The sequence below is a fragment of the Sceloporus occidentalis genome, unplaced genomic scaffold (genome assembly GCF_023333645.1).
Source record: "Sceloporus occidentalis isolate IW3139 unplaced genomic scaffold, rSceOcc1.0.p SCAF_6, whole genome shotgun sequence".
NCBI lineage: Eukaryota > Metazoa > Chordata > Lepidosauria > Squamata > Phrynosomatidae > Sceloporus > Sceloporus occidentalis.
In genome coordinates this window covers 52,596,497-52,621,342 of record NW_028316986.1, presented here as the reverse complement: position 1 = coordinate 52,621,342, position 24,846 = coordinate 52,596,497, and the positions used below count along the sequence as shown (strand labels likewise).

Here is a 24,846-nt window from a genome sequence, read left to right as displayed (position 1 = left end):
ATAACTGCACTGAACACAGACTAATCCCTATTCCTTGCTCTGCCCTTTGACCAACAAGGAGCACCTCTGTTTTGTCTGGACTACCATTCAGCTTGCTTACTCTCATCCAGGGCATTACTGGTGATGGGCACCAGTTTAGAACCAAGACAGCTTCCTTGGTTTGATGTGGAAAGGAGTAGTATAGCTAGGTGAAAATCAATCCTTTAGCTTAGCAACTATTGTTTGAAAAAAGAGGTGCCTAAAACCTTAGCTTAATAGGCCCAGGGCTGCTAAGCACTTCACTTATAAACCACATGCAAGGGTACCTGGTAAGATTGAGAAACTTACCTTGCTCCACCTAGAGACACAGTTGCCACCAACTAAGGTGTTAATTACTTCCCCAGTAAATAAAGCTTTTGTGGTGGATAAGCAAACAGGAGGGAAAGACAGAGTGGAGAGGGAGAAGGGTGAGAAAGAAAAGAGAGAAAGAAAGAAAGGAGAGAAAGAAAGAAAGAAAGAAAGAAAGAAAGAAAGAAAGAAAGAAAGAAAGATCTACCTTAAAATGCATGTAACACAAGAAGAACCCAAAGGTCATGCTCCAGAGACAGGTTAGTGCAGGGTTTTTTCCCTGGGATAATGAAATGATTCAGGGGTAGATGGATGAGTTTGAGATTTATTTCACAGTGGGAGACAGAGCAAGAAGAGAACTATAGCTATAGAACAGTTCAGAGTATCAGCAAGTTTCCCTTTTCAGGATCTTCCCAAGTGTGCCTCTGCTCTGGAACTGCTCTTTTCAAAACGGATGTCCCACTGGGGGAAGAAAAAAGAACAGAAACAGTCAGAAGTAAGAATATTGGGTGGTTTCTAAGCAACTCCTCCCCCCCTTTCCCAGAGCCTCAAACCCAGGTGGTCTGGCTACTATGAAGAGAGAAGGGGAAAGAGTGAAATACATGTGTGTGTGCGCGCGCCTGCAAGTTCTCTGTCATCTATATATTGATTTCATAGAGTTTTCTTAGGCAAAGAATACTTAGTTTTTCCAGTTTCTTCCTCTGAAATATAGCAGCATCTGATACTCATCACATCCAAGTACTAACTGGAGCTAATCCTACATAGCTTTCAAGATCAGATGGGATATGGTGCCTTTAGGAGAATTAAGACATTGTGGTCTTGCTTGTACCTATTCTTTAATTTTCATGTGAGCTGCCTTAATCTTCCAGTAAGGATCATCTTGTTCTTCTGCCAGTTTCTTGTCAAGGATTTCTGAGCTTGGTGAGGCTACTAAGTCATGATAGCTCTCCAGTGAATTATTATATTCATGAACTATTAGATTAAAGAAAGTTCTTTTGCAATAATTTTTCTCCAGTTTTTTGGACTTTATACATATGCTTGCACTACATGTTTGCATATCCACACACATGTAGTGCTTGCCATTCTGTGAAAACCCAAGATGCGAGTAGCTGGTCAGTGTGCAGCAGTTTCCCATTTTCCTGACCAAAGCCAATGATTTCTTCAAAATATTGGGCTGAGCAAAGTAACAGTGGACCCTATCCCACAAATATTTTGTCCATAAATTGGCAAAAGTGAAGTCAGAAACCTCTTATTATCTGCCTGGTGGACTAGCCAAAGCACAGATAATCTTGGAAATGTTCAGATTTCAATTTTTGAGTTTTTATATTGTTTGCTGCACAATAATAACTATAGGTTTTTCAATATATTATGTATTCCATAATATATGGGGGGAAAACCTGTCACACACCCCAGATGAAGTAATGGGGCAGCTGGAAGGGTACCCTTTTGCTGGCTCAAAAAGGAGTGTCATTTTGCCACCTCTTTTTGAGCTAGCAAATAGCTGGATTGGGGCCGTGGTATGCAGTTGCCAGGGCCCCAATCTGGCATTCAAAGGGGCAGCATCTCGTCACCTCTTTAGAGCCATCTGTTTTGGCCCATAGTTAAGAGCACATTTCTGCTACTCTGCTGATTGAAATCCAGACCATAACAGGCTTGACTATGACATTTTGGATAATTCAATATTTTTGTTTCCTTACTAAAGGCTGAAGCCTTAGGAAACTTAAATTACCCTATCCTGACAACATATTTAAAAACAATATAACTTTTAAAAAGTATACAGAAGCATAATTAAAGGTATAAATATAAGAAATGTTTAAAATCAATGAAAGAGTTTATGAAGTTAAAACATTAAACATTAATTAATTAATTAATTTGTTTTATTTATATACCGCTATTCCAAAGATCATAGCGGTGAACAGCAAGTAAGCTAATTAGCAGGTAAGCTAATTTGCCCCCAACAGTCTGGGTACTCATTTTAGCGACCTTGGAAGGATGCAAGCCTGAGTCGAGCTTGGGCCCTTTTGCTGGTCTTGAACTTGCAACCTTGTAGTTTCGAGTGAATGGCTGCAGTACAGGCATTTAACCACTGCTCCACCATTAAAATTCATTAAAAGATTACAATTACAGTACCTCTCCGTTTTCATGGGGGATCTATCCCGCCCCCCCCCCCCACCGTGAAAATGGCCAATATTCAAGCCCTATTGGCTTGAATAGCAGTGCACCCCTGTGGGCACCTGCAGGCATGTGCCATGGGTGTGCGCCCCATTTTAAATCCCTCTGTTTGCCCCTCGCGAGTAAGCAAGGGGCACGGATTCAAAGTCTGCACAAACAGAGTGATGACTGCATATACAAAACAACACCATGCAGCATTAAAAGCCCAGAAAACAAGGTGACCATTGAAAGATAATCCTTTTTAGCTTATTATGTGGCCCTCCAGTTGTTGTTACACTTCTAGCATTCCTCACCATTAACATGTAGCAGACCATACAATCTGTACACTTGCTACGTAGGAAAATATAATAGTCCTATTTATATTTCTGTTTTTATTTTCATTTTGGTTTGTGTTTACAGGACATGAACTTTTAGAGGAACTGCTGACTTATGATGACCTCTTCCTGGAATCTTTCAATGCTTTCCTGTCTCTGCCTGTAAGTAGAGCTTACATCTCTATCTGTTATCTGGATTCAGGCTATTGGCTGAGTCTTAACAATAGTTTCAAAGTTATAGGTTGCTGGATTTTTTTGAGATAGAAAATTGGTCATCTGGGAAAAGCCAAATGCGGGAAGGAACTTTGATCCATAAGGAAAATGCCCAAATCCATAATCAGACAGTACCAAACAAATTGTCACAAAATAAAGTGTAAGTTTTTGAGTTCTCAAGAACTCTTCATTTCTGATTCCACACAAGGTCACACAATACCAGTGGAGAGAAAAAAGGCTGATGGGACATTGTAGCTATAAAGTATCTAAAGTAGTGAGACTATCAACCCAACATATTTTCTTTTCAGTTTGTACTCAGTTTTGCATGGCATCCTTGATAAAGAGTTCTGGATAACTCAAAATTTTGTACTCTTGTGGTAATTTGGTTGGCTGCCCTAATAAAGGTTTTGCCCAAATGTGGATTTTGGAACTGATTGCTCATATATGTGATGTTGGGACAGATGAGGCATGACAGTGTGTGAAGTGCACCATAAAAAGAATGCTGGTGCTGTGGAGCAACATAAAGACAGGATGGGGCAGTTAACCTCTCCTCATGATTTTCCCAAGCTACGAATGGGGGCTTTCCTGAAGAGGCATTTTCACTGGGATCCTATTGTGACATGAAACATTAATTGTGTTAACAAATGTAGACTCACATCTTGTGATTCTGACCCTTACTTTAAATGAATGCACATTGTAGCTTGCCTGTTAGATAGTACTAAGGCTAAGAAGACAGGTAGCCGGGAGACAATAAAAAACTCATCTTGCTGCCCATTTGTGCAGTCCTTCTCCCAGGTAATCTAAAATACCCACCCCACCCCCTTTTAAAGGATGAAGCTTCAATGAAAATATACATTTAAAAAAGAAAAGAGAAAAAGAAACCTTAATAAGTCCACTGGGTGTAAAAGATTTTCATCACACTATGCTTACTGTCTTTTTGGTTGTTATTGGAAGCTTTTCTGTTCACCCAGGCCTTTTCAGCCTCTATTTTAACTGTATTTTATTTAGAACCAGGGTGGTGTAGTGATCTGAGTGCTGGACTACAACTCTGGAGTCTAGGGTTTGAATCTCTACTTGACAATGGAACCCACTGAGTGGCCTTAGTCAAGTTACACTCTCTCAGCTTCAGAGGCAAAGGCATCCCCCCAAACAGATATTGGTAAGAAAACCCCATGGCAGGGTCACCTTGCAGTTGCCATAAACTGGGAGTGACTTTGAAGGCACACAACAACAACAACAACAACAACATGTTTAATTTTAGGGTGCTGAAACATTTTACTATGACATTTTATATTGCTTTACTTTATGTTTATATATTATATTTATGCTTGTTGGTTGTCAGCTGCTCAGAAAGCTTAGTCAATGGGTGACACAGGAATGCTGTATATGTCGACAAGGAAAAGGGCAAGACTAAAGGCCTTTTCACATGGCGGTCCAGCAATCCACTTTCTGGTGTGTAAATCGGTGTATTTATTTTTGGTGTACGCCAGCTATAAAGTCACCATTCAAAATAATACCACAGTCATTCTGGTTCACTGTTATTGTAGCTTATTTAGCACAGTGGAGTGGCCTTTCATGCAATTTGTCCTTTTTCTGCCTAAAGGAAAGCTTATTATCTTACAAACAGGCTTTCCCTCTTCGACTGCATTATGACCGACTCACTGGACGGCTGCAAGAACTGGATGGCGTCCTCTTGGAGACTCCCATCCAGATGGAGGTTGGGTCAAGTTCTCCTCACTATGGAGCGACTGATGAAGAGAGAGAAAGGGCTCTGAGCTGGTTAGCACAGGAGCGCTTCCTCCCATTTCAAAGGTTGAGTACCAGATCTCATTGCATAGACCTGCCTTCTGTATAATGCTCAGTGCTATTTCTTGTTCTTTCCAAATGGAAGGAAACATGCAGATATCTTTTAGTGCTAAAGGTAGAATGAAGCACCTCTAACTCCATGTGAGACAGCAGGACCATGAAAGTAGCCTTTCCAAAATGGGGAGGGGAATAAGTGAATTGCATTTTAAAATAGCCAGCAGTTTCAATATGGATCTTGTGTGTGCATAGTATGATTAAATTATTTTGCCTCTTAGGATTCTACTTCCTGGCTCTCACAGTTTCTGCGGCTTTTATTTGCTACATCTCTCTATTTAGGACTGTTCTTTATTTGGAGTACAAATTAGCAAAGCTACTGATATGTCCACTAGATGAGAACTACCCAGTGAGTCGCTATGCAATCCGTGGCTACAGTCGACAATCTGATGGCACTACAGTTTCCAGCATCCCTAGCCACTTATCAACACGGAGGCAGTCTACTGGGGTTCCAGGCCACATGCTGTTAAGACTTCCTAGCCAAACAAGGAGCACTCCAGCTTGCTTAGGTAAATCTTCTACAACTGCTGTTTGCTACCCATACATGCAAGACTGGGAAAAGTGTAGTCCTCCAGATGTTGTTGGAATGCAGTTACCATTAGCCTTAGCCAGCATAGCCAATAATGAAGCATGATGAGGCTATGGCTCAACAACATCTGGAGGGCCACACATTTTCCATCAGTCATTACTAGGGTTGTTCATTGGTTGATGTTAAAGAAGCCTGGCACAAACATCTGCCTTCTTGGAGATTATCGCATATCGTTCTCAGAACGTTCTGTGTCGTAACATGATGAGAACTTCCTGGAACGGATATTACCACATTAGTAAACTAGAACGTGATCAGAACGTGATGAGAACGCATTTTACCGCACAGCGCATCCTTTTTCTTGAAACCGTTCCCAGAACATATTCCACCGAGGTCCATTCAAGCCGAGAGAAATCCATTCTCTCATTCCTCCGTCTCCTGATTGGCTGAAAGAATGACAGGCAGGGAGGCAGGGAGGCAGGCAGGCAGGCAAGCGAGTGACTGCAGTGAAGGAAGGTGTGTGTGTGTGAGAGAGGGGGGGGGAAGAAGGAGGAGCTCCATGCAGGTCTCTTCAAGACGAAGGAAAGCAAGTTGCCAGGGAGGGGACTGGGCCAAGGGCAGAGCCCCGGCAGCCAGAGCAGCTCTTTAAACTGGTTAGAAAAGAAGAGTCCTCTGCTGTCATCCCAATTCCCCTTTTTGGCAGCTTGTCACCCTTTTGCCTCCTGTGTGTGTGCGCATGTAATGTGTGCCTTCATAGAATCATAGAATCATAGAGTTGGAAGAGACCACAAGGGCCATCCAGTCCAACCCCCTGCCATGCAGGAAATCACAATCAAAGCATCCCCAACAGATGGCCATCCAGCCTCCGTTTGAAGACCTCCAAGGAAGGAGACTCCACTACACTCCGGGGGAGTTTGTTCCACTGTCAAACAGCCTTTACTGTCAGGAAGTTCCTCCTAATGTTGAGGTGGAATCTCTTTTCCTGGAGCTTGCATCCATTGCTCCGGGTCCTAATCTCTGGAGCAGCAGAAAACAAGCTTGCTCCCTCCTCAATATGACATCCCTTCAAATATTTAAACAGGGCTATCATATCACCTCTTAATCTTCTCTTCTCCAGGTTAAACATCCCCAGCTCCCTAAGTCTTTCCTCATAGGGCATGGTTTCCAGACCCTTCACCATTTTAGTCGCCCTCCTTTGGACACGCTCCAGTTTCTCAATGTCCTTTTTGAATTGTGGTGCCCAGAACTGGACACAATATTCCAGGTGGGGCCTGTGAGCTTCCCTCCCCGCTTTAATTCTTGTCTGGCTATTTGCTATGGAATTCTGGGAGTTGTTTGCTTGCTTTTGTGTGGTGCTCCAAACAGAGGAGCTTTTGTGGGTTCCTTCCTGGAGGGAAGGAGGAGAAGGTCCTGGGCATCCCTGCCATCCCTGCCTCCTGCAGGCTGCCAGCACAAGAGCCCCGCTGGACATGACACCAGAGCCCCCCCCCCCCCGCAGAAGCAGCCAGACCCTCTCCCTCTTGCTCTCTGCCCTGGCCCCCTGTTTCCCTCTCTCTTTCTCTCTCTCTCTTTACTTCCTTTCCTCTTCTCTCCCTTGTCCCAACTTTCCTCCCTTCCCTCCCTCCTTCTTCCCCCCCCCCCCCCCACACACACACCTTCCCTCACTGCAGTTGCTCGCCTGCCTGCCTCCCTGCCTCCATGCCTGTCATTCTTTCAGCCAATCAGGAGACAGAGGAATGAGAGAACGGATTTGAGAACGGATAAGAATACCGCACAGACCTCTGTTGGAACGTTCTCATCACGTTACAGCTCGCTGGGAACACATTCAATCCGTACCCTCCTGGAACACATGTAGAACACATTTAGAACGTTCTCAGAACCCGATTGGAACACATACGTGCAGTATTCTTAAATGTGTTCTGTTCTCATCACGTTCTGAGAACGTTCTCAGAACGCAGTGCGGTATTTTACTCCAACAGGGTAAAGACATTCTTAGCCCTGATTTCATCATGAACTTCACATCAGCACCATAAAGCTCTATCATGGCTGATGAAGGTACCTGTCCTTCCACACCTTCCAAACCACAAGTTTCAGCTGAAACCATCTCTTCCCAATACAGCTGTTACCTTGGAAGGTCATGGAAGAATGTCCTCCAAAAACAGTTGGGTGTACCTCCACATGTTTCTGCTCCCCTCCCCATATACAGAGGGTATTTGGAAGGTAAAGGAGGATAGGTATCTTTGTCCAGCTTGACAAAGTTCAAAGATCCGTTAAACATTAAAGTTACAGTAACCTTTTCCTGGATCCAATCTAGCAATGCTAAATCAGGTTATCTTATTGTATTCCTGGACTGGTTATGGTAAGCAGCCATATGGTAGGGGTCAGAGTATACAACAGGTTAATCCTCTCTGCTCACCAAGAACTTGATGCTGATGTCTCATTTGTCCAGTGGAAAGACCAACATGTTTTCTCCTACTTACTTTATGTCCAGCAACATGACTCAAAAAAACAGTATAGCAGTGCATCATGTCTGAAGGTGATTGCCATTTGTCTGTCATCCTCTCTGCGTGCTTCCTCTGTTCCCAGCTAAGGAAAGAGATACAATTTCTTCACTGCATCAAGAGGAAGATTATAGGGGCTCATCTACTAGATCGCAGCATATTTTCTGACTCTAGCAAGTAATACAGGTTATAGACCGCCACTTTGAGGCGGTCTGCCGCTGCCACCGTTTGCTCCGTAAGGGAGCTGTCGCAACCACACCGCGCGGCTCCCTTACGGAGCAAAAAAGAAGCTCCAAAATGGAGCTTCTTTCTGCGGCGCCTCTGTGACGTTGCGAGGCGCCAGGGGCGCATTCACGATGTCACAGGCGCCGCGACACATTTGGACGCACAGCGTCAGATATGTAAAGATGGTGCCGGCCGTGTGGAATGGCCGATGTCATATTGTACGGACAGAGTCCGTATTAGACCCAGGGGCGTCTAGAAGAGGCGCCCCTTCTTTAAAATGGGACGTCCTGCGGACGTCCCAAGTGCCGGTCTTTAACCGGCCTAAAAGATGTGATAATGAAGCTTTGAAGTTGGATGATTGTTTGTGACAGATTAGCTGAAATCTGAAGATATGGTGCTAGAGGTTGTTGGAAAATTAGGAAAACAGTCCAACAGTGGCAAGAGGCTTTTCCCCCTTTCCTTTAATGGAGCTCTTATGCTTCATTTGAAGTGATTTAAATGGTGATAGCCTTTAAACCAAAGCTTTACATTCTGCGAGGCTCTTCCATGAAAATTCCCTCTCCTCTAGACAATGCAAATGGTTCAGGAGGAGGTTACAGTATTTGTTGCTGTAGCTTTCAGAGTTGTTTGTCTTTTAAACCATACAAACAAAATTTCTGTTCCCTGGTCTTTTTTCTGGCAATTTCCAGCATCTGCTGCAGCATTTTATTCTCACCTTCAAGTGGGTTTCTTTTTAATTCCAAGCCATGTTGAGACAAAAAAAGGTCTCCTTCTTTTCTTTTCCTTTTTAATTTTCACCCTTTAGTATGATAGTAATATAGTGCATCATACATCAAATGTCACTTTTGCATTATAATACTGTAAGAATTTTTTTAAAGAAAAGAAAGGAGATCAGAATCATCTCAGCAAACCATGTCCTTGGTTTAAAACACACACACACACACACACATACACACACATATTTGGGAGTGCCTTGTGCAGTAAACTGCTATAAACAGCCCTCAAGCAGTATGAAAGGAGTGGACACAGAGGAAACAACTTGCAAAATTTGGCAAGTGTTTTTTACAGGCTGAATCTATGCAAGCCCTGGTATGTTCAATGGAAGTTAAACCCAGTTAACTATGCATAGGACTGCAGTAATGTAGATCCTAATCAAAACAGTCATCCCTTCTGTTTCATGGGGGATCCATTCCGGACACCACCACTCCCACAAATCAGGGAAATCACCAGTATTGGACCCACATTGATTAAAATCGGGATGTGCTCTTGTATGCAGCATTGGACACGCACACCTCAAACATGCACGCCATTTTGTCCCTCCCGGTTTGCCATCTGTGAAAGACCGAGGATCGAGAATGGCAAGATTGCAAATCGGGAGAGATGACAGGCACATTATATCATTATGTGCCTCCAAGTCATTTCCAACTCATAGGTGAACATATCATGGGGATTTCTTGGCAAGATTTATTCAGAGGGAGTTTGCCATTCATTTTCCTGTGAGGCAGAATGAATATAACGTGCCCAAGGTTGCCCAGTGGGTTTCCATGGCCAGGCGGAGATTCAAATCCTGCTCTCCCAGAGTCCTAGTCCAGTCTGCAAACCACTACACCACACTGGCTCTAGTATGTTATATTCAGTTGCTCTTTGTGGGAGAGAGGTGTACACACACTGTAATGATGAGCTCCTATACGTTAAAATACCACTGTCTGCTGCAGTTCATTGGGTTGAGTTGTTTGCCCATTTACAGTCCACATCCCTTCCCCAGTTAGTTGCTCTCCAGAGGTCTTGGGTTACATTTCCTTCACCCTTTACCAGTGGACAGGCAGACTGGGTCTAATGGCAGTCGAAAACATAAGGTGGGTCTTATGTTGGGCAAGAGGGCAGGCCAACTTCTAGGTTCAGGCTTTAGGGAACTGGAAGAAGATGGCTGCAAGTGGTTCTCTTCCACTCTATCAATTCTGGGAAGCTTGCTAGTTCTGCTTCACTTAGCAGTGTACACAACAGCCACACATGGCTGCTTGGAGAGATGGGTGCAGTCTCTAGCTGTGGGATTCTGGAAGACCAAAATGTAACTTTTCCAGACTCTAAGAAGAATATAAAGAGAATCTTGGTGGGAACAGACCAACCATCTGGCTAGTTCACCATTATCTCCCTATCAGTATCTGGTCAAATGTCTCCAGAAAGTCTACAACTAGCAGAACATGAACACCTCAGCTTTTCCCAGCACTTGGTGTATAGAGGTATACTGATTCTGAACAGAATCATGTACCCATTGATGGATTTGTTCTCCATATATTTGTCTAATTTTTCTAGAAATCATTTAAACTACCAATCAAAATAAAGACTTTACTTTATGGAACTGGCATAACAAATACAGTTGTCTTAACCATGGGAAAAGGAAAAGAAAAGACAGGAATTCTATAGATGTGGCCATTGGGGGCATAGTTGGCTCCAAAATTTTCTACTGTCTTATGAACTGACTGTACTCCTTCTCAACCTACACTTAAATGGGGAAGCAGACTTCATCAATCTATCCTTCAAGATTTTATTTCCAAACTTCAGAATGTTCTCTGTGTGTGCTTTCTTGCAGGCCGTTTTTCAAGTGTGTCTGGACCACTTTCCATTGATACCTCCTTGGCATTCTCAAGTGTCCAATCACCAATTGCAGAACACCCGAGCAAACTCCTACTTCAGCGAGTCCTGTCTGACTCCAGCATAGAAAGCACAAGAGGTCAGAGAGGTCTGTAGATACGTTGAAGAGACTGGAGAACCTGATTCTAGTAGAAATATTATGACCCAGTTCATATTGTTATGTATTTCTATGTTCCATGAGCAGCAAGAAGTTTTGAGGGTGGCTGTCACCTTTGGTTGCTTTCCTTCATAAGAAGGAGCCTTTGGAAGCACAAGGGGGTTCTGTAATATTTGGGCTGTTTTACAAATATACAAGCAGTGTCTGGTATGCTTGACCTGTGACCATTATGCACTTTCAGGCTTACAGTATTTCTCTTACCTTGTTCAAACCCACAATGCTGCAACATAATGATACCTTTGTAAGCAGCAGTGCTGTCACCAGGGTAAGATTTAGGACAGACACTCAGAAGTTGACACAGCAGAATGATCAAGAAGGCTCTTAAATACATCAGTACTGTACTTCCACATTTGGAAGAAAGTAAAATAATATACAATTGCCCATCCGTTTTCACGGGGGAATCTGTTCCGGATCCCCCTTGCAAAAATGGAAAATCGCTCCATTGGCTTGAATGGCGGTGCACGCCCCATTTTGTCCCCTCCATTTGCTGCCTGCGAAGAGGTGAGGGACATGTATCCCAAGTCCACAAAAACAGAGGGGCAACTGTACATTGCCATCGAAATAAGAGAAAAGTCTGCCGAGCACCATTAACCCCAAAGTCTAGAATTATGTAACGATACAAAACTAAAATGGCACAAATAATGTTGGTGTAACTAAAATGGCACAAATAATTTATTAATTGCACCCTAAATTAGGGGTAGGCAACTTGTGGTTCTGCTGCTGTGGATAGATTACAATTCCCAGTATTCCTAGCAAGCATAGCCAAAGGTAATGGGAACTGCAGTTCAACTTTTGGAGGTATACCAGTTGCCTACTCCATTCTTATACCATAACCACTAAAAAAAACCCCAAACCCAAATTAATCTGGCCTAGTGTTGGTGGAGTTTCTGATTTATGGCAACCCCAAGGTATATCTGTCATGTTTGGGTTGTTGTTGTTGTTGTTTGGGCAAGATTTATTCAGAGGAGGTTTACCATTGCCTTCTTCCTCAACTGAGTGAGTGTGACTTCCCCAAGATCACCCAGTGGGTTTCATGGCCAAGCTGAGAATTGAATCTTGGTCTCTGAAGTCATAGTCCAGTACTTGAACCATGATGCCATGCTGGCTTGTGTTTTACTTAGAAAATAAAAAATTAAGAATGGGCTGGTATTAATAGTGAAGAGAGATGTAGGAAAAGCTGTCAAAGAATATAATGCAAAGTTTGACCAACTCATATCAATAAGACTTCAGTGAAAACCCATCAGTATAACTGTAATCCAAGTTTGTGCTCCAACCACAGAGGCAGAAGATGAAATTGAAAGATTCTGTGCTGGATTCCAGGAGGAAATTGATCATACACCCAAACAGGACTTCTTGTAAATCATGGACAATTGAAATTAAAAGTAGGGTACAGAACAGAATTTTGCTTTAGGATCAAGAAATGAAGCAGGAGACTGGCTCATACGCATCTGAGGAAGTAGACTTTAGTCTATGAAAGCTCATGCTGCCAACTTCTTTCATTTAGTCTCAAAGGGGCTACAAGATCTCTCTATTTACTGATTATATAGACTAACATGGCTATATCACTGAATTTTGAGAGGCCAACAGTTTGTTCATCTCAAACACATTTTTCAGGCAACCAAAGAGGCAACTGTATACATGGACACCACCTGACAGCTAATATAGAAATAAAATAGACTACATAATTGAATACAGAAGATGCAGAAGTTCCATTTTGTTTGCAGAAACAAGACTAGAAACAGATTCTGGCACAGACCATGCACTCCTAATATCAAAATTTACAATGAAGCTAAAGAAGAAAGCTAAACCAACCATTATGCCAAACTACAACCTGAAGAACATCTCTATAGAATTTAATGTAAACATAGATTTGGACTTTTTTAAAATTATTTTTATTTTAGAATTTATTTTTATTAAAGCATTTCTATACAAAACAATACTGTACAACATGCAAGCAAAATGTAAGCAAAATTCATTTCTGATAAGACTCTTTTTTTGTCTTTTAGATCCTGTGTCTCTCTGACTGGTGTTTCTGTGTGCGATTATATCCTACATTTATACCTTCTATTTCTCTCTCTCTCTCTCTTACTAAAAGAATCTTACCATTCATTTGTTTGTTGTTGAACCATTTTGCAATCAATAGTAATTTTTTATGCTTGATTTAGTTTTTGTTTCTTACTTCTTTTGTTATTTTGTTTTATACTTAAGATATGGATAAATGACATGTTGGATAAACGGCAAATCCTCAGAAAAATCAGAATTAGAATGGAATAACATAATAGAATATTGTAATCAAAAATGGAACATTAAAAAACCCTAAGAAGAAACAGAAGACAGAAAAAGATAGAAGAAAAATGTCGAAATAAATAAGAAATTGTAATTGTACTGAAGTAACAAATAGTAAACACTCAATGAAAAGAAGTAGACAAAACTCAAGAAACAAGTCTCATGAACCAGCAAAACAGAAGGAAACACAGAGATAAAAGCAAGAAGATATATCTTATGTATAAAAATAGATTTGCACTATTAAGCCTAATTGATTGGGAGACAGAAGAACTTTGGACTGAAGTCAGAGATATTGTCAGAGAGGAATACAAAAGGACACTATCTGCAGACCAAAAGAAAGAGAAGCCTCAATGGATGACAGATGAAACTCATCAAGCTGTTAAGGACAGACAAGAAACAAAAGTTAAAGGTCAGAGAACCAGAACTAGAACCCTAAATGCAAATATTCAGTGACTTGTGTGCAGAGATAAGAAGACCTACTATAATAAGCAGTGCAGAGAAATACAGATTGACAGCAAAAAAGGAAGAAGATTCCACAAGATCCAAGAAATTAAAGGGAAATTTAAAGCAAGAGTGCGAATGCTATAGAATCAGCAGGGGAACACATTATATGATCAAGTAAAAATAAGAAGACAATTGAAACAAAACATGGAAGAACTATAAAAGAGATGAAAGTATAACAGATGCTTTCAAGGAAGAACTATGTGAAGATGAATCTCCAGTTTTAGAAAATGACATGGAAGCTGCACTCAGAGCACTTTGGAGAACTAAATCACCAAGCATACCAATAGAGCTGCTTTAAGCTACTGTCTACAGAGACAGATGCTACTCTAGTTCTAACTAAAATCTGTCAACAAATATGGAAAACAAAACAATGGCCTATAGGTTGGAAATGCTCAATATAAATTCCATTCCCCAAGAAAGGAGGCACCAGGGATTGCAGTAACCACAGGACCATTGCATTAATTGCCCATGCAATCAAAGTGATGCTCAAAATTCTACAACGAAGATGTTTAACATATATGGAGCAAGAAATGCCATATGTCCAAGCTAGGTTCAGGAAAGGAAGAGGCACTATGGATCATTTTGCAAACATGCATTGAATAATGGAGCGCCCCAAAGTATTTCACAAGAAATTCAGCCTGTCCTTTATAGACTATACCAAAGACTTTGATTGCATAGATCATGAAAAACTATGGGTCACTCATAAAGAAATGGGTCTGCCACAGCATTTTATTATCCTGATGCGTAACATGCATTCAGAACCAGAGGCTACTGCTAGGACAGAATAGGGAGAAACAGAATGGTTTCCAGCATGGGGGTCAGGCAAGCCTGCATCTTGTCACCTTATCTGTTTAACTTGTATGCCAAAAATGTCATATGTGAAGTCAAATTAGGCTTGGAGGAAGGAGGCATGAAAACTGGAGAAAGGAACATCGACAGTTAAAGATATGCAGATGACACCATAGTACTAGCAGAAAATAGCATTTCATTTATTACAGCAAATAGCCAGCATAATAAAAAGAAATAGCAAAGGCTTGGGATGTTTACTTTAGAAAGTCAAGGAATAAAGTGCAAAGGCAGGTTTACAGATGAACGTGAATAAAAATTGTGACCAAAGATAATTTCCATAATGTTAAAGTAGACAATGAAGACATTGACATAATTCAAGATTTTCCTTACCTTGGTTCAGTTATTAATCAGAATGGAGACTGCAGTCAAGAAATCAAAAGAAGACTAGGACTACTCGGAAGGCCAGGTATGAGGGAACTAGACAAGATCCTAAAATGTAAATATATATAATTGAATACGCACATTAGGATTGTTCATGCTGTTGTGTTTTTAATTTCTGTGTATGGTTGTAAAAACTGGACAGTGAAGAAAGCAGATAGGAAGAAAATCAACTTATTTGAAATGTGGTGCTGGAAGAGAGTTCTGCAGATACTGTGGACTGCTATGAAGATAAATAAATGGGTCCTACATCAAATCAAGCCTGAACTCTCCCTGAAAGCCAAGATGACTAAACTGAAGACATTACAACATGAGCCCTGCTCTTACAACAACCATGGACTTTTTTTATTTTAAAAAATGCAGAGCAATTATCACTGCATGTCTTCTCAATCGCACAACTGGGATTGCTGCCCCCATTGCACTATCTTCCTAACTGTACTTTAACCACCTTTCCTTTAACCCAGCTTGCCTTCTGGTTATTTTATTTTTACTTTTATTTCCATTTTTTTTTTCATGCAGTTCCAGAGCTCTGCTGCAGACAGTTAAGTTTTATAAAGGAAGAAAAGAAATGGGAAAATAATTAAAGGAAATCAGGTTGCTTGGGAATTGCAAGGAGGATGGGGAAGACGAGGGAACACTGATCCCACATGACTGTCAATCTCACAACTGTCCTGGTGGTGACATTTTGCACCTAGAGACTTGTGTGATTGCAAGGCCGTTGACAGGTTTCTTCCATCATTGAAAAAGGATGCAGAAGTTACTGGTTGGGGACAGAGCAGCTGTGGGTCAGAGGAGTCATCATGTGATAAGTATTGCCAAAGCTGCTCTTTTTCTGGTCTAATTTCTGTTTAAAAGCCACGTAGTAATCTCTCGATACTGTTGTATTTTAAACATATCATGAGAAGACATGAGTACCTAGAAAAGACAATAGTTTGGTAGGTAGAAGGCAATAGGAAAAGAGGAAAACCACATTCCAGATGGACAGTCTCAATCAACGAAGCCATAGGCTCTGCAGATGACAGGTGACTTGGTGGTCTCTCATTCATAGGGTTGCCATAAGCTGAAGTCAACTTGAAGGTAGTTAAAAACAAGAAGAAAAAGGAACTGTTGTCTTGGCCCCCCGGAAGAAAGAGTTGTTAAGGCTCAAATATTTGATACTTTGTTGGATGTGTTGTTTCCCTTTCCCCATTACAGGAAGGCTCAAGAGTGGCTGGTCCAGTCCTGGGGAGTTTGCAATGTCTCCACTTCATCTGAGCAGAGCTGTTCCTCCTCCCTCTTCACCTGATCAAGATTTCATTGAGCTTCACATCAGGGGGTAAGTATGGCTGCTAGAAATGCCATGCTGAGGATTTAAAATCATTTCTAGGTGTGTGGCAGCTGCTCACAATCTTTACATGTGGAAATGCGGCTTTCCAGAGAGGAAAGTTAATGTGGGGATCTAGGTTTAGATCCCAAGTGAGCCATGAATCTCTCTGGATGACTTGGGGGATACACTTTATCTTTGCCAGACCTCAGACTCAGGGTTGCAGAGAGGATAAGTTGGGAAGGAAGAGAGCCATGTTTGTCACCTTGAGCTCACAGGAGAAACAGTGTGACATAAAAGTAACTAGTATGTAAATAAAATACTGACTACATTTTTATCTAGCTTAGACTGCCAACTGGTTGTAGAGGCATGGCAATGCTCAGCTTGCTGTGTGGTGAAAAGGTACAATTACTGCTTCTCCAAATATGACTAGAAGGCATCTCACCCCACATAGGTGTTTTCTCACACCATCTGTAAATGATTCCAGTTACTTTGAACATTTTCTCCGAATGGATTAAAATGGATTCATTCTAGAGGAACATTCCAAAAAATATTGAGTATTAGTCTCATGCCTGATACAATGAACTAAAAACACACACCCTATTATCTACTATTCATTGTATATGGTATGGTTGGTTAACTTTATGCTGTGAAGGGAATGCAGAATGCTAGGATATGACAATATGGCTTACACAAAGATATTGCCAATGCCACGTGTTACTTATTGGGATGTCGTGTTCCGTCTCTTTCAGGAATTCTAGGAAACCATTATCTGAGCCCAAGAAAGTTTTGCAGTTTGATCTGGATGAGGCATTTAACTCCAAGGAAGAGCACCAGCAGTTGAGTTTTTCCCATAGTTTTGGAATGGCTGCTCTGCAGCAGCTGAAAGAAGACATCTTAGGGACTGTGAGTAGTGTTGTATCCTGGTGGGAAACCTGGAGATGTTCACTTTGCCCAGCTTTGGATCTATCTCTATGGCACTTCTTCCCTGTCAGTTTGGATCTCATTGTGTGATGAATACCAAAGATACAGGAAAAAAGTGACAACCCCCCCCCCCAAATCTATCCAATAGTTAGCTAAAGGATCACTTTCCATGTGGCATCCAGTGGAAGTGAACTATAATGCTGGCAACAATGATTGTCATACATACTGGAAAATAGTTGATACATGTTCTGAGTTTTTATAATTGTAAGCAGACCTGCAAAATTTCCAGACAGATACTTGTCATGCGGCTCCATTCACAAAACTTTACCGCGGTCCAGACCTCATTATCTTCTATTGCATTCAATTTATAAATACATGGTATTTTCCCCACCTAGAGCCATGGTGGTGTAATGATCTGAATGTTTGACTAGGACACCAGGAGAACAGGGTTTATTCTGTATGAATAGATTACACTCATCCCTCCATGTTTGCAGATTTGATATTTGCCGGTTTGATTATTCATGGATTTGATTAACATGTTCTTTCTAGGAATATCTAAGTCCTCCAGTGCAACTCTATGGTCAACTTTAATTAAAAGTTGCACTGAAAGACCTAGAGATTACTAGAGACAATGCTCTGCTAAGCCTTTGGAGCTCCTCCAGTGAAGTTCTATGGCCAGTGTCTGTTGGATGTTGACCACAGAGTTGCCCTGGAGGACCTAGAGATTCCAAGAGAGGTGTCCTCTCAGGTAAAACATGGTGTTTTTGTTATTTGTGGTTTTTCCATATTCACAGGGGTCTTGTGTCCCTAACCCTAGTGAATATGGAGGGACAAGTGTATATTTCTTTCTCCCTTCAGGTTGCCTACATCTCTCCACCTCTTTTCTACCCTCTTTTTTACTTGTCTTTCAGAGGACTGGTATGAACAACTTCAGAGAGTTCCTCCACAACACCTTGGGCATCCACCTTCTAGATTTCTGGATTGATTGTGAGGATGTCATGGAACAAACCAGGCATTTGGAAGCCACAGGGACACAAAAAGAGACACAGCTGTTCTTTTTTAGTGCTTTCCGGTAGGGGTGTAAATGAATTTCACAAACTAGGGTTTGTGAGGAATGTTATTCGTAGCAAAACAGGCATGACATGGTATATCTGCGAGAGGATTGCCTGGCCTTTCAAGAAAATGAAGTTCCAGCAGGGAGAGCTCTTAATTTATTGGAGAGCAGAGGCATCAGGGTGGGGGGGGGGGGGGAGGTTAAGGGAAAAGAATATTATTTCCCTGTACTATTTTTCAATCTGAATTTCATCTGAAGCTGTGCCTCCCTCTGCAGTGGGGAAAATTAGTTGCCATGTATGGTGATTGTGTCTTTTCCCTCTTTAGAAGGATATTATAAGTATTTTTGTTTTGATGAAATGGTGCTGTTGTTACTGTTCTGTGCCTTCAGGTCATTTCCAACTTATGGTGATCCTATCATGAGGTTTTCTTGGCAAGATTTTTTCAGAGGGGATTTGCCTTTGCCTTCCTCTGAGTCTGAGAGAGTGTGACATACCCAAGGTCACCCACTCAGCTTCCGTGGCTGAGCAGGGATTCAAACCTTGGTCTCCAGGGTCATAGTCCAACACTCAAACTACTATACTACGAGTCAAATGGCACTGTGGAGGAATTAAAACTCTCTTGGTTGTGGTTCTCCAGTCAAAACCTGACTTTCACTTAGGAGATTTATTGCTGTGGACCTAGACTGTGTTTGTCAGAGACAAGGGTTTGGGGAGAACTTGCTAAATAGGACCAGCCCAACCATTAGGCAAAGTGAGGCAGTTGCCTCAGGCAGAAAATACAGAAAGGCTATTGTGACAGTCTCCTGAACATTTCTCTCAGATGACAAAGGGCCTCTTATGTCACATGGCCTGTATTGCACATATCAAGACATCTGTTGCTCTGATAGAAAATGGTATCACATTGATAGTGATTAAAAGAAATTACAAATATTGAAATGCAGGGAGCAGCATCTTTTTTCTTTTTACTACCTTAGCCCATGTCTTGGCTCCCCTTTTACTTACCACGGGGAAAACGGCAACCTGTCTTATGCTATACTTTTGTAGATTTTTAGCTTTTAAAAACAAAACCCCCACTTAAAAAAAGGTAAATTCCACAACCTGTGTAAACTGTAAGTGTGTACAATTTTATTTGTTTGTAGCAATGAGAAAGGAATTTTTTTTTGCAGGGCATTGAAATCCCAGCCGTGTGACCTCTGGGAGCTGTCCTTGCATCTTCTTTCTGAGACTTCACCAGGCACTTCCTTGCATATTTTCATGCCTATTTTAACTTAATCCAAGCATTTATTAGAAATTCACTTTCTAGTGAATGAGAAAGACAATTTCTGATAAATGCTTAGATTGATGGGATTTCCTGGGGCCAGTTCCTAGCGTTTGTATTGTTGAGTACATCCTAAGGCCCACATCCTAGCAGATAGTTTGCTCCAAGCTACCTAGTGCTACTCTTGCTGCCTTGTTATTTCTGTTCACCTGCCTTTGGCAAGTGTGCAAGATATGACAAGTGCAAGGAGGAACAACAGTAACATCCACTTACCTTGCCCTCTCTTTGTGGGAAGTTGTGTGGACTGTGCACCATGAGGTCTGAGTTTGGAAAGTGATGAGGAAGTGGGCTTCTAGAGGAGTGGCCTTTGCTGAAAACATTTTGCCCAAGCCTATGTCTAGATACAGAGCTGATCCTCTGTTGTTTCAAGATAATATACAGTCCTGCACTATGCTGCACAATGTAATCCAGCTCCTAAGGTCTTTGGTCCCTTGAGGTCTATGAAACAGACAAAGTAGAAAGTCAGTTGGGGAAAAGAGATGGAGGAGATACAGGAGATACATTTACTCATTGAGTGTAATGTCTACAAGTTACAGATCTGTCCATAAGTAACAGATCTAGCCTGACTTAAGTGCTTGTGTTGATCTTCCATATCCCTGCGAAGTAGAATGCAGAAAGGCTTGTGTTATTTTAACAATCCAAAATGTCATGTTCTATTTTACCATTTTATTCCACATTCTTAAAAATGTGACTTAAAAAAAAAAATTCTGACACAAAATTTGGAAAAGTGGTCCTGTTGGCTGTTGGATTCTGGGAACCGTAGTCTCAAAAAGTAACATTTCCAGCCTGTGATTGGATATAGTACATCCAACTTGGAAAATGTTCCTGTGCAGACTAACGTGCCGTGGCATATTAGCAACAAACTGGTCAGGTGATTTATCAAATCTACCAAATTACCAAATCTAGACTTTCTCAGCTTCAGTTCAAGCCATCTGGCTGTACTAGATCACCCTAGGCTTGGTGGTGATGTTTTTCTTCTTTCATTGGCAGGAGCATTCAAGCCAAGTATATGCTGACGTTCCCTCCTTTCTCTCAAGTGAGTAATGCTACTGGGGTGCAGGTGTTCCCTCCTTCCTCTTTGCTCTCCCTGGGGAGAAACTGGCATATCTGCCAAATACATGGCCCAGCTGCTCAGATAAGTGAGAAAACAGAGGCCAGGGACTAGACTTTGCCTTCTACTGCCCTTTTATCCGAAAATGCTGTAGATTTAATCTGTCAGTGGATTGTTTTTTGCATCGGAACCTCCAGTGGATCCTTTCATTGCTTCTTCCTGGACTTTAAATTATGCATGTTTGCCATGATTGTGCCACATCTTTACACCGGAGCTATATTTTTTTCTCACCCCCTTTCTTCCTGCCTAGCTTATTACCAGGAAAAGGAAAGTGGTCTGAACAGAATGCATGCAAAACACATTTGAAATTTGGCTGGAAGGGCCATGTAAATTTTGGGTAGAGGGCCACAAATGACCTGGTGGCTTCAGGTTGTCTATATGAGGATCTCCACTTATATCCCACTGCTGCCTACACCAAAGGTTGGGGTTTCCACCCTTTATGTTAGGGTTCCACCCTTTATCCCACCACTATATACAACAAATGTGGGGCTTTCCATTCATGCAATCACACTAGTGCCACCAACTGTGAGGATTCCTCCCAGGCAAAGGCCCCACTTTGTGCACCTCACTAAATGGGAAAACTTCATGGTGTTCACTGCAAACACTCAATGTGAGGATATTCCTTGATCCCCACTTCTGCTACACATAAGGACTTCCTCCTGTCCCTTTGTGTGACATGAACTGTGGAGTCAGTTTAAATGTCTTCAAGGTTCCTATGAGGATTTATTCTACTTTGATCCTCAACAGGAAACCACCCTTCCATCTTCAGTACTACCACCACAGGCAACCTGTCTGAAATCCAGCTCTCAGAAAGATGGCAATTCTGGAGGCAAAACATGTATAAAAATGAAACAAAACTTTATTTACTGAAGTTGAACATAAAACAGCAGATTATTAAAACAGATTTTTCTAATTGTCTACCTTTTAGTATGTTGGACTACAACTGTCATAATCACCAGACATATCTGGAGGTTACTAGGTTGGGAAGGACTAGACTGAAGGAATTGACATGCGGAATTCCAGCTGAAGAAGAATTCTCCTCTGATTATATGGAGCCATTGTGTGCTATCAATCTTCTATTCATGTGTGTCATGAGTATGAAACAAAAATGAGAAATAGGAGTAGAACCAGTCACTCAAGCTCAGGGATCTCAGCCATAAATTATACACCAAGCCAAAAACACACAACATGCATATTATCAAGAAATCAAACATATGTAAAAAACCACATTTTTTAAAGTTTGTTTGGCCTATTTTAAAGATAACATACATGAGTTAAATGTAATTTTCTAAATATTTGTATAGATTTCTATTAAGCTAGTGCAAGTCAGTGGTTGAATATGTAACCAAAAAATAGTAATATAACCAGGTAGGTAAGTGCCATTCAATATAGCTAAGTAGGCCAGTCCCACAGTGTATTCCATCCCAAAAGGAACTAGGGGCACAGAGGTCATTACCAGAAACTAAACACCAAGGCTGCATCCACACTGCAGAAATAATCCAGGTTGACAGCACTTTAACTGCTATGGCTCAATGCTGTACTTTTGTGAGACATTTAGCCTTCTCTGTCAGAGAGCTCTGGTGCTACAACAAACTACCATTCCCAGAATCCCATAGCACTGAGCCATAGCAGTTAAAGTAGTGTCGACCTGGATTATTTCTGCAGTGTGGATGCAGCCCATGAGAGCAATCACAAAGATGGTGGCAACAACTGCAAGACAAGTTAGATATAAATATTGGGTCTTGGTTTTGAGTTCATGCCAAATGCATAGTAATGTCAGTAACATTATCATCTTGCCATCCCATTGCTGACAGGAGCAGCTTGGTGAACTGACAGACAGTGAGGAAACAGCATTTACTATCTTGAGCAGGAAGCAATATGATGCTTTGAGACGCTTGCGCTGCTACTGGGTCCCCCGATTTCTCATTCACCACCAGAGGACCAGGCAATTCAGGTTTGTGTTATAAGAAGCAACCACCATATGCCATAGTCAGTCTTTATTTTAGACTTTTTGCTGTAGTTAAGGCAAAAAAATCTTAATTTTTATAGTGAGCTGCTACCTCGGTTATCATATAAAATATTTTAAAATGACCTTTCTATGGGGACCTTTCTGTTTTGGTGCCCATATTCCATTTCTTGATCAATCTGAAGTTCTGCCTTTTCTTTCTTCCTCTCTTTTTGCCTGCTCTTCCTCGATACTCTGCTTGTTTTTGTTAAGTAATGCCAGCTATTTATTTTAATATTTCTATAGGCTTGGAAACACTTCAGCGCTCCAGAGAGAAGAGGAACTCTTCATGAACACTGACTTCCTGTTTTCTTGTAATATGGCGGGATTGCTTCCTATCATCGGTTACCAACAGGATACAACAAGCCATATAAAAAGAAATGACTGGAAAATGGTGAGCGTACCAGTTCTAATAGACACCGAATGCTTAGTTTATTCTATTTCTGTCACATACTCTTATCCTTCTGTAATAATCAAAAATTATGATTTAAGAGAGATTGGTGGATTTCTTCCTCCTAGGGGCTTCAGTTATTGATAATAGATTAACCGAGTATCTAGGTTTGCTTGCTTATTTATTAGAAGCATATATACCATACCTTTCTAAAATGTATTATTCAAGCACCTCACAAATTTTTTTAAAATGTTGTTGTGTACTTTCAAGTTGTTTCTGACCTATGGTGACCCTAAAGTGAACCTATCATGAGATTTTCTGGGGCTGAAAGTGTATATCAACCAAGATCACTCAGTGGGTTTCCATGGGGAATCAAACCCTGATCTCCAGAGTCATAGACCAGTGCTCAAGCCACTATACCATGCTGGCTCTGAGCAACAGCAACAATACAGCAATAAAAAAACCTTAAATGAGCATGGCAAGAAAAAAAATTACTGCATCACAGCAAATGAAAAAATGGCTGAAATAATTTCGTAAGACATGTTCATAGGCTGGCGGGTGATTAGAGAGTAGGCCGTATGAATTTGATATGTAAAACTGTTTGACAATACTGATTCAGTCGCTGAGACAGCTCTACCTGACGTTCCATCTGAACATTTTCCCCTCTTGAACTTAATGAACTAACAGGCTAGTATGTGGAGGTGGTCCCTTATATTATGAGCTTGTGGGAAATTATCATTCTCAGAACAGAAAGAGTGTTTGTTAATTGGTTGTCCTTGGCTCCCACTGTTATGATGCCTCACAGTTCATCACTCCTTTGACCTCTGTCTGTTTTAGCCTCAGCAATTTAGGAAGAATGGAAGTCATGGAATTGGTCCACCTGAACAATTGGACCTCCCAGAAGATCCCTTTGAAAAACTGACAACCACACGTTTTCTCCAGGTATTGATGTGTGACCTGGGGGATGGTGATGGTTTTCTTCACTACTTGATTCGGTGAGTTGTCTTTTTCTCAGTTGCTTCAGAGTTTGTTCATAGAGTCATAGAATCATAGAACTGGAAGGGGCCTCATGGGCCACTGAGTCCAACCCCTTCTCAGTGCAAGATCTCCAGCTAAAGCCCCCCCACCAGGTAGCTGACCAGCCTCTTTTTGAAGATGTCCAGAAAAAGAGACCCCACTACCTCTCTAAGCAATTGGTTCAGTTGCCAAACCATTCTTACTGTCAAGGAGTTCCTTCTAATGTTCAGTCGAAATCTGCTCTCCTGTAACTTCAAACCATTCGACTGGTCCTGCCCTCTGTTCCATTCTTTCTGGGACAGCTTCAGTCCTCTCTTCACCATGCTGAACATGCCCAGCTCCTTCAACCGTTCCCCATATGCTTTGTTCTCCATACCTCTTATCATCTTTGTTGCACTTCTCTGAACCTGACCCAACATGTCTGTATATTTCCAAAAATAAGATGCTCAGAAATGAACGCAGTACTCCAGATGAGCTGTGTCGTTTTTGGGGTGCTTTGCTTTGATTTTTACCTATGTCCCAGAATTGAATATTCTTTGGTGGAGATCTTTTTAATACTGCAATATTGGCAAAACCCCTCTGAAGAAATCCATTAATGCAGCCTAAAAACGCAGTAGTGGCTGCAGTGGTGCATTGTGTATGCATTGTTTTGCCTTCAAGTAATTTCCAACTTGTGGTGACCCTAATGACTTGAAGGCAAAACAACGCATACACAATGTACCATTTCAGCCACTACTGCGATTTTAGGCTGCATCAAT

At 41.4% G+C, this 24,846-nt stretch overlaps 1 protein-coding gene across 1 annotated transcript in view; it reads left to right on the top strand.

Moving 5' to 3' along the window:
- The first annotated feature begins 433 nt into the window (after positions 1-433).
- The window catches only part of LOC149310733 (uncharacterized), a 37,733-nt gene continuing 13,320 nt past the window's right edge, over positions 434-24,846 (top strand). Inside the window, exons 1-14 of the mRNA XM_089529612.1 lie at positions 434-587; positions 734-823; positions 2,899-2,975; positions 4,654-4,838; positions 5,169-5,395; positions 10,729-10,869; positions 14,927-14,992; positions 16,159-16,279; positions 17,020-17,173; positions 18,103-18,263; positions 20,555-20,600; positions 22,490-22,629; positions 22,927-23,074; positions 23,909-24,066. Coding sequence (XP_089385738.1) covers positions 542-587; positions 734-823; positions 2,899-2,975; positions 4,654-4,838; positions 5,169-5,395; positions 10,729-10,869; positions 14,927-14,992; positions 16,159-16,279; positions 17,020-17,173; positions 18,103-18,263; positions 20,555-20,600; positions 22,490-22,629; positions 22,927-23,074; positions 23,909-24,066 — 1,760 coding nt within the window. The 5' untranslated portion in view covers positions 434-541. The remainder of the gene's footprint in view (positions 588-733; positions 824-2,898; positions 2,976-4,653; positions 4,839-5,168; positions 5,396-10,728; positions 10,870-14,926; positions 14,993-16,158; positions 16,280-17,019; positions 17,174-18,102; positions 18,264-20,554; positions 20,601-22,489; positions 22,630-22,926; positions 23,075-23,908; positions 24,067-24,846) is intronic.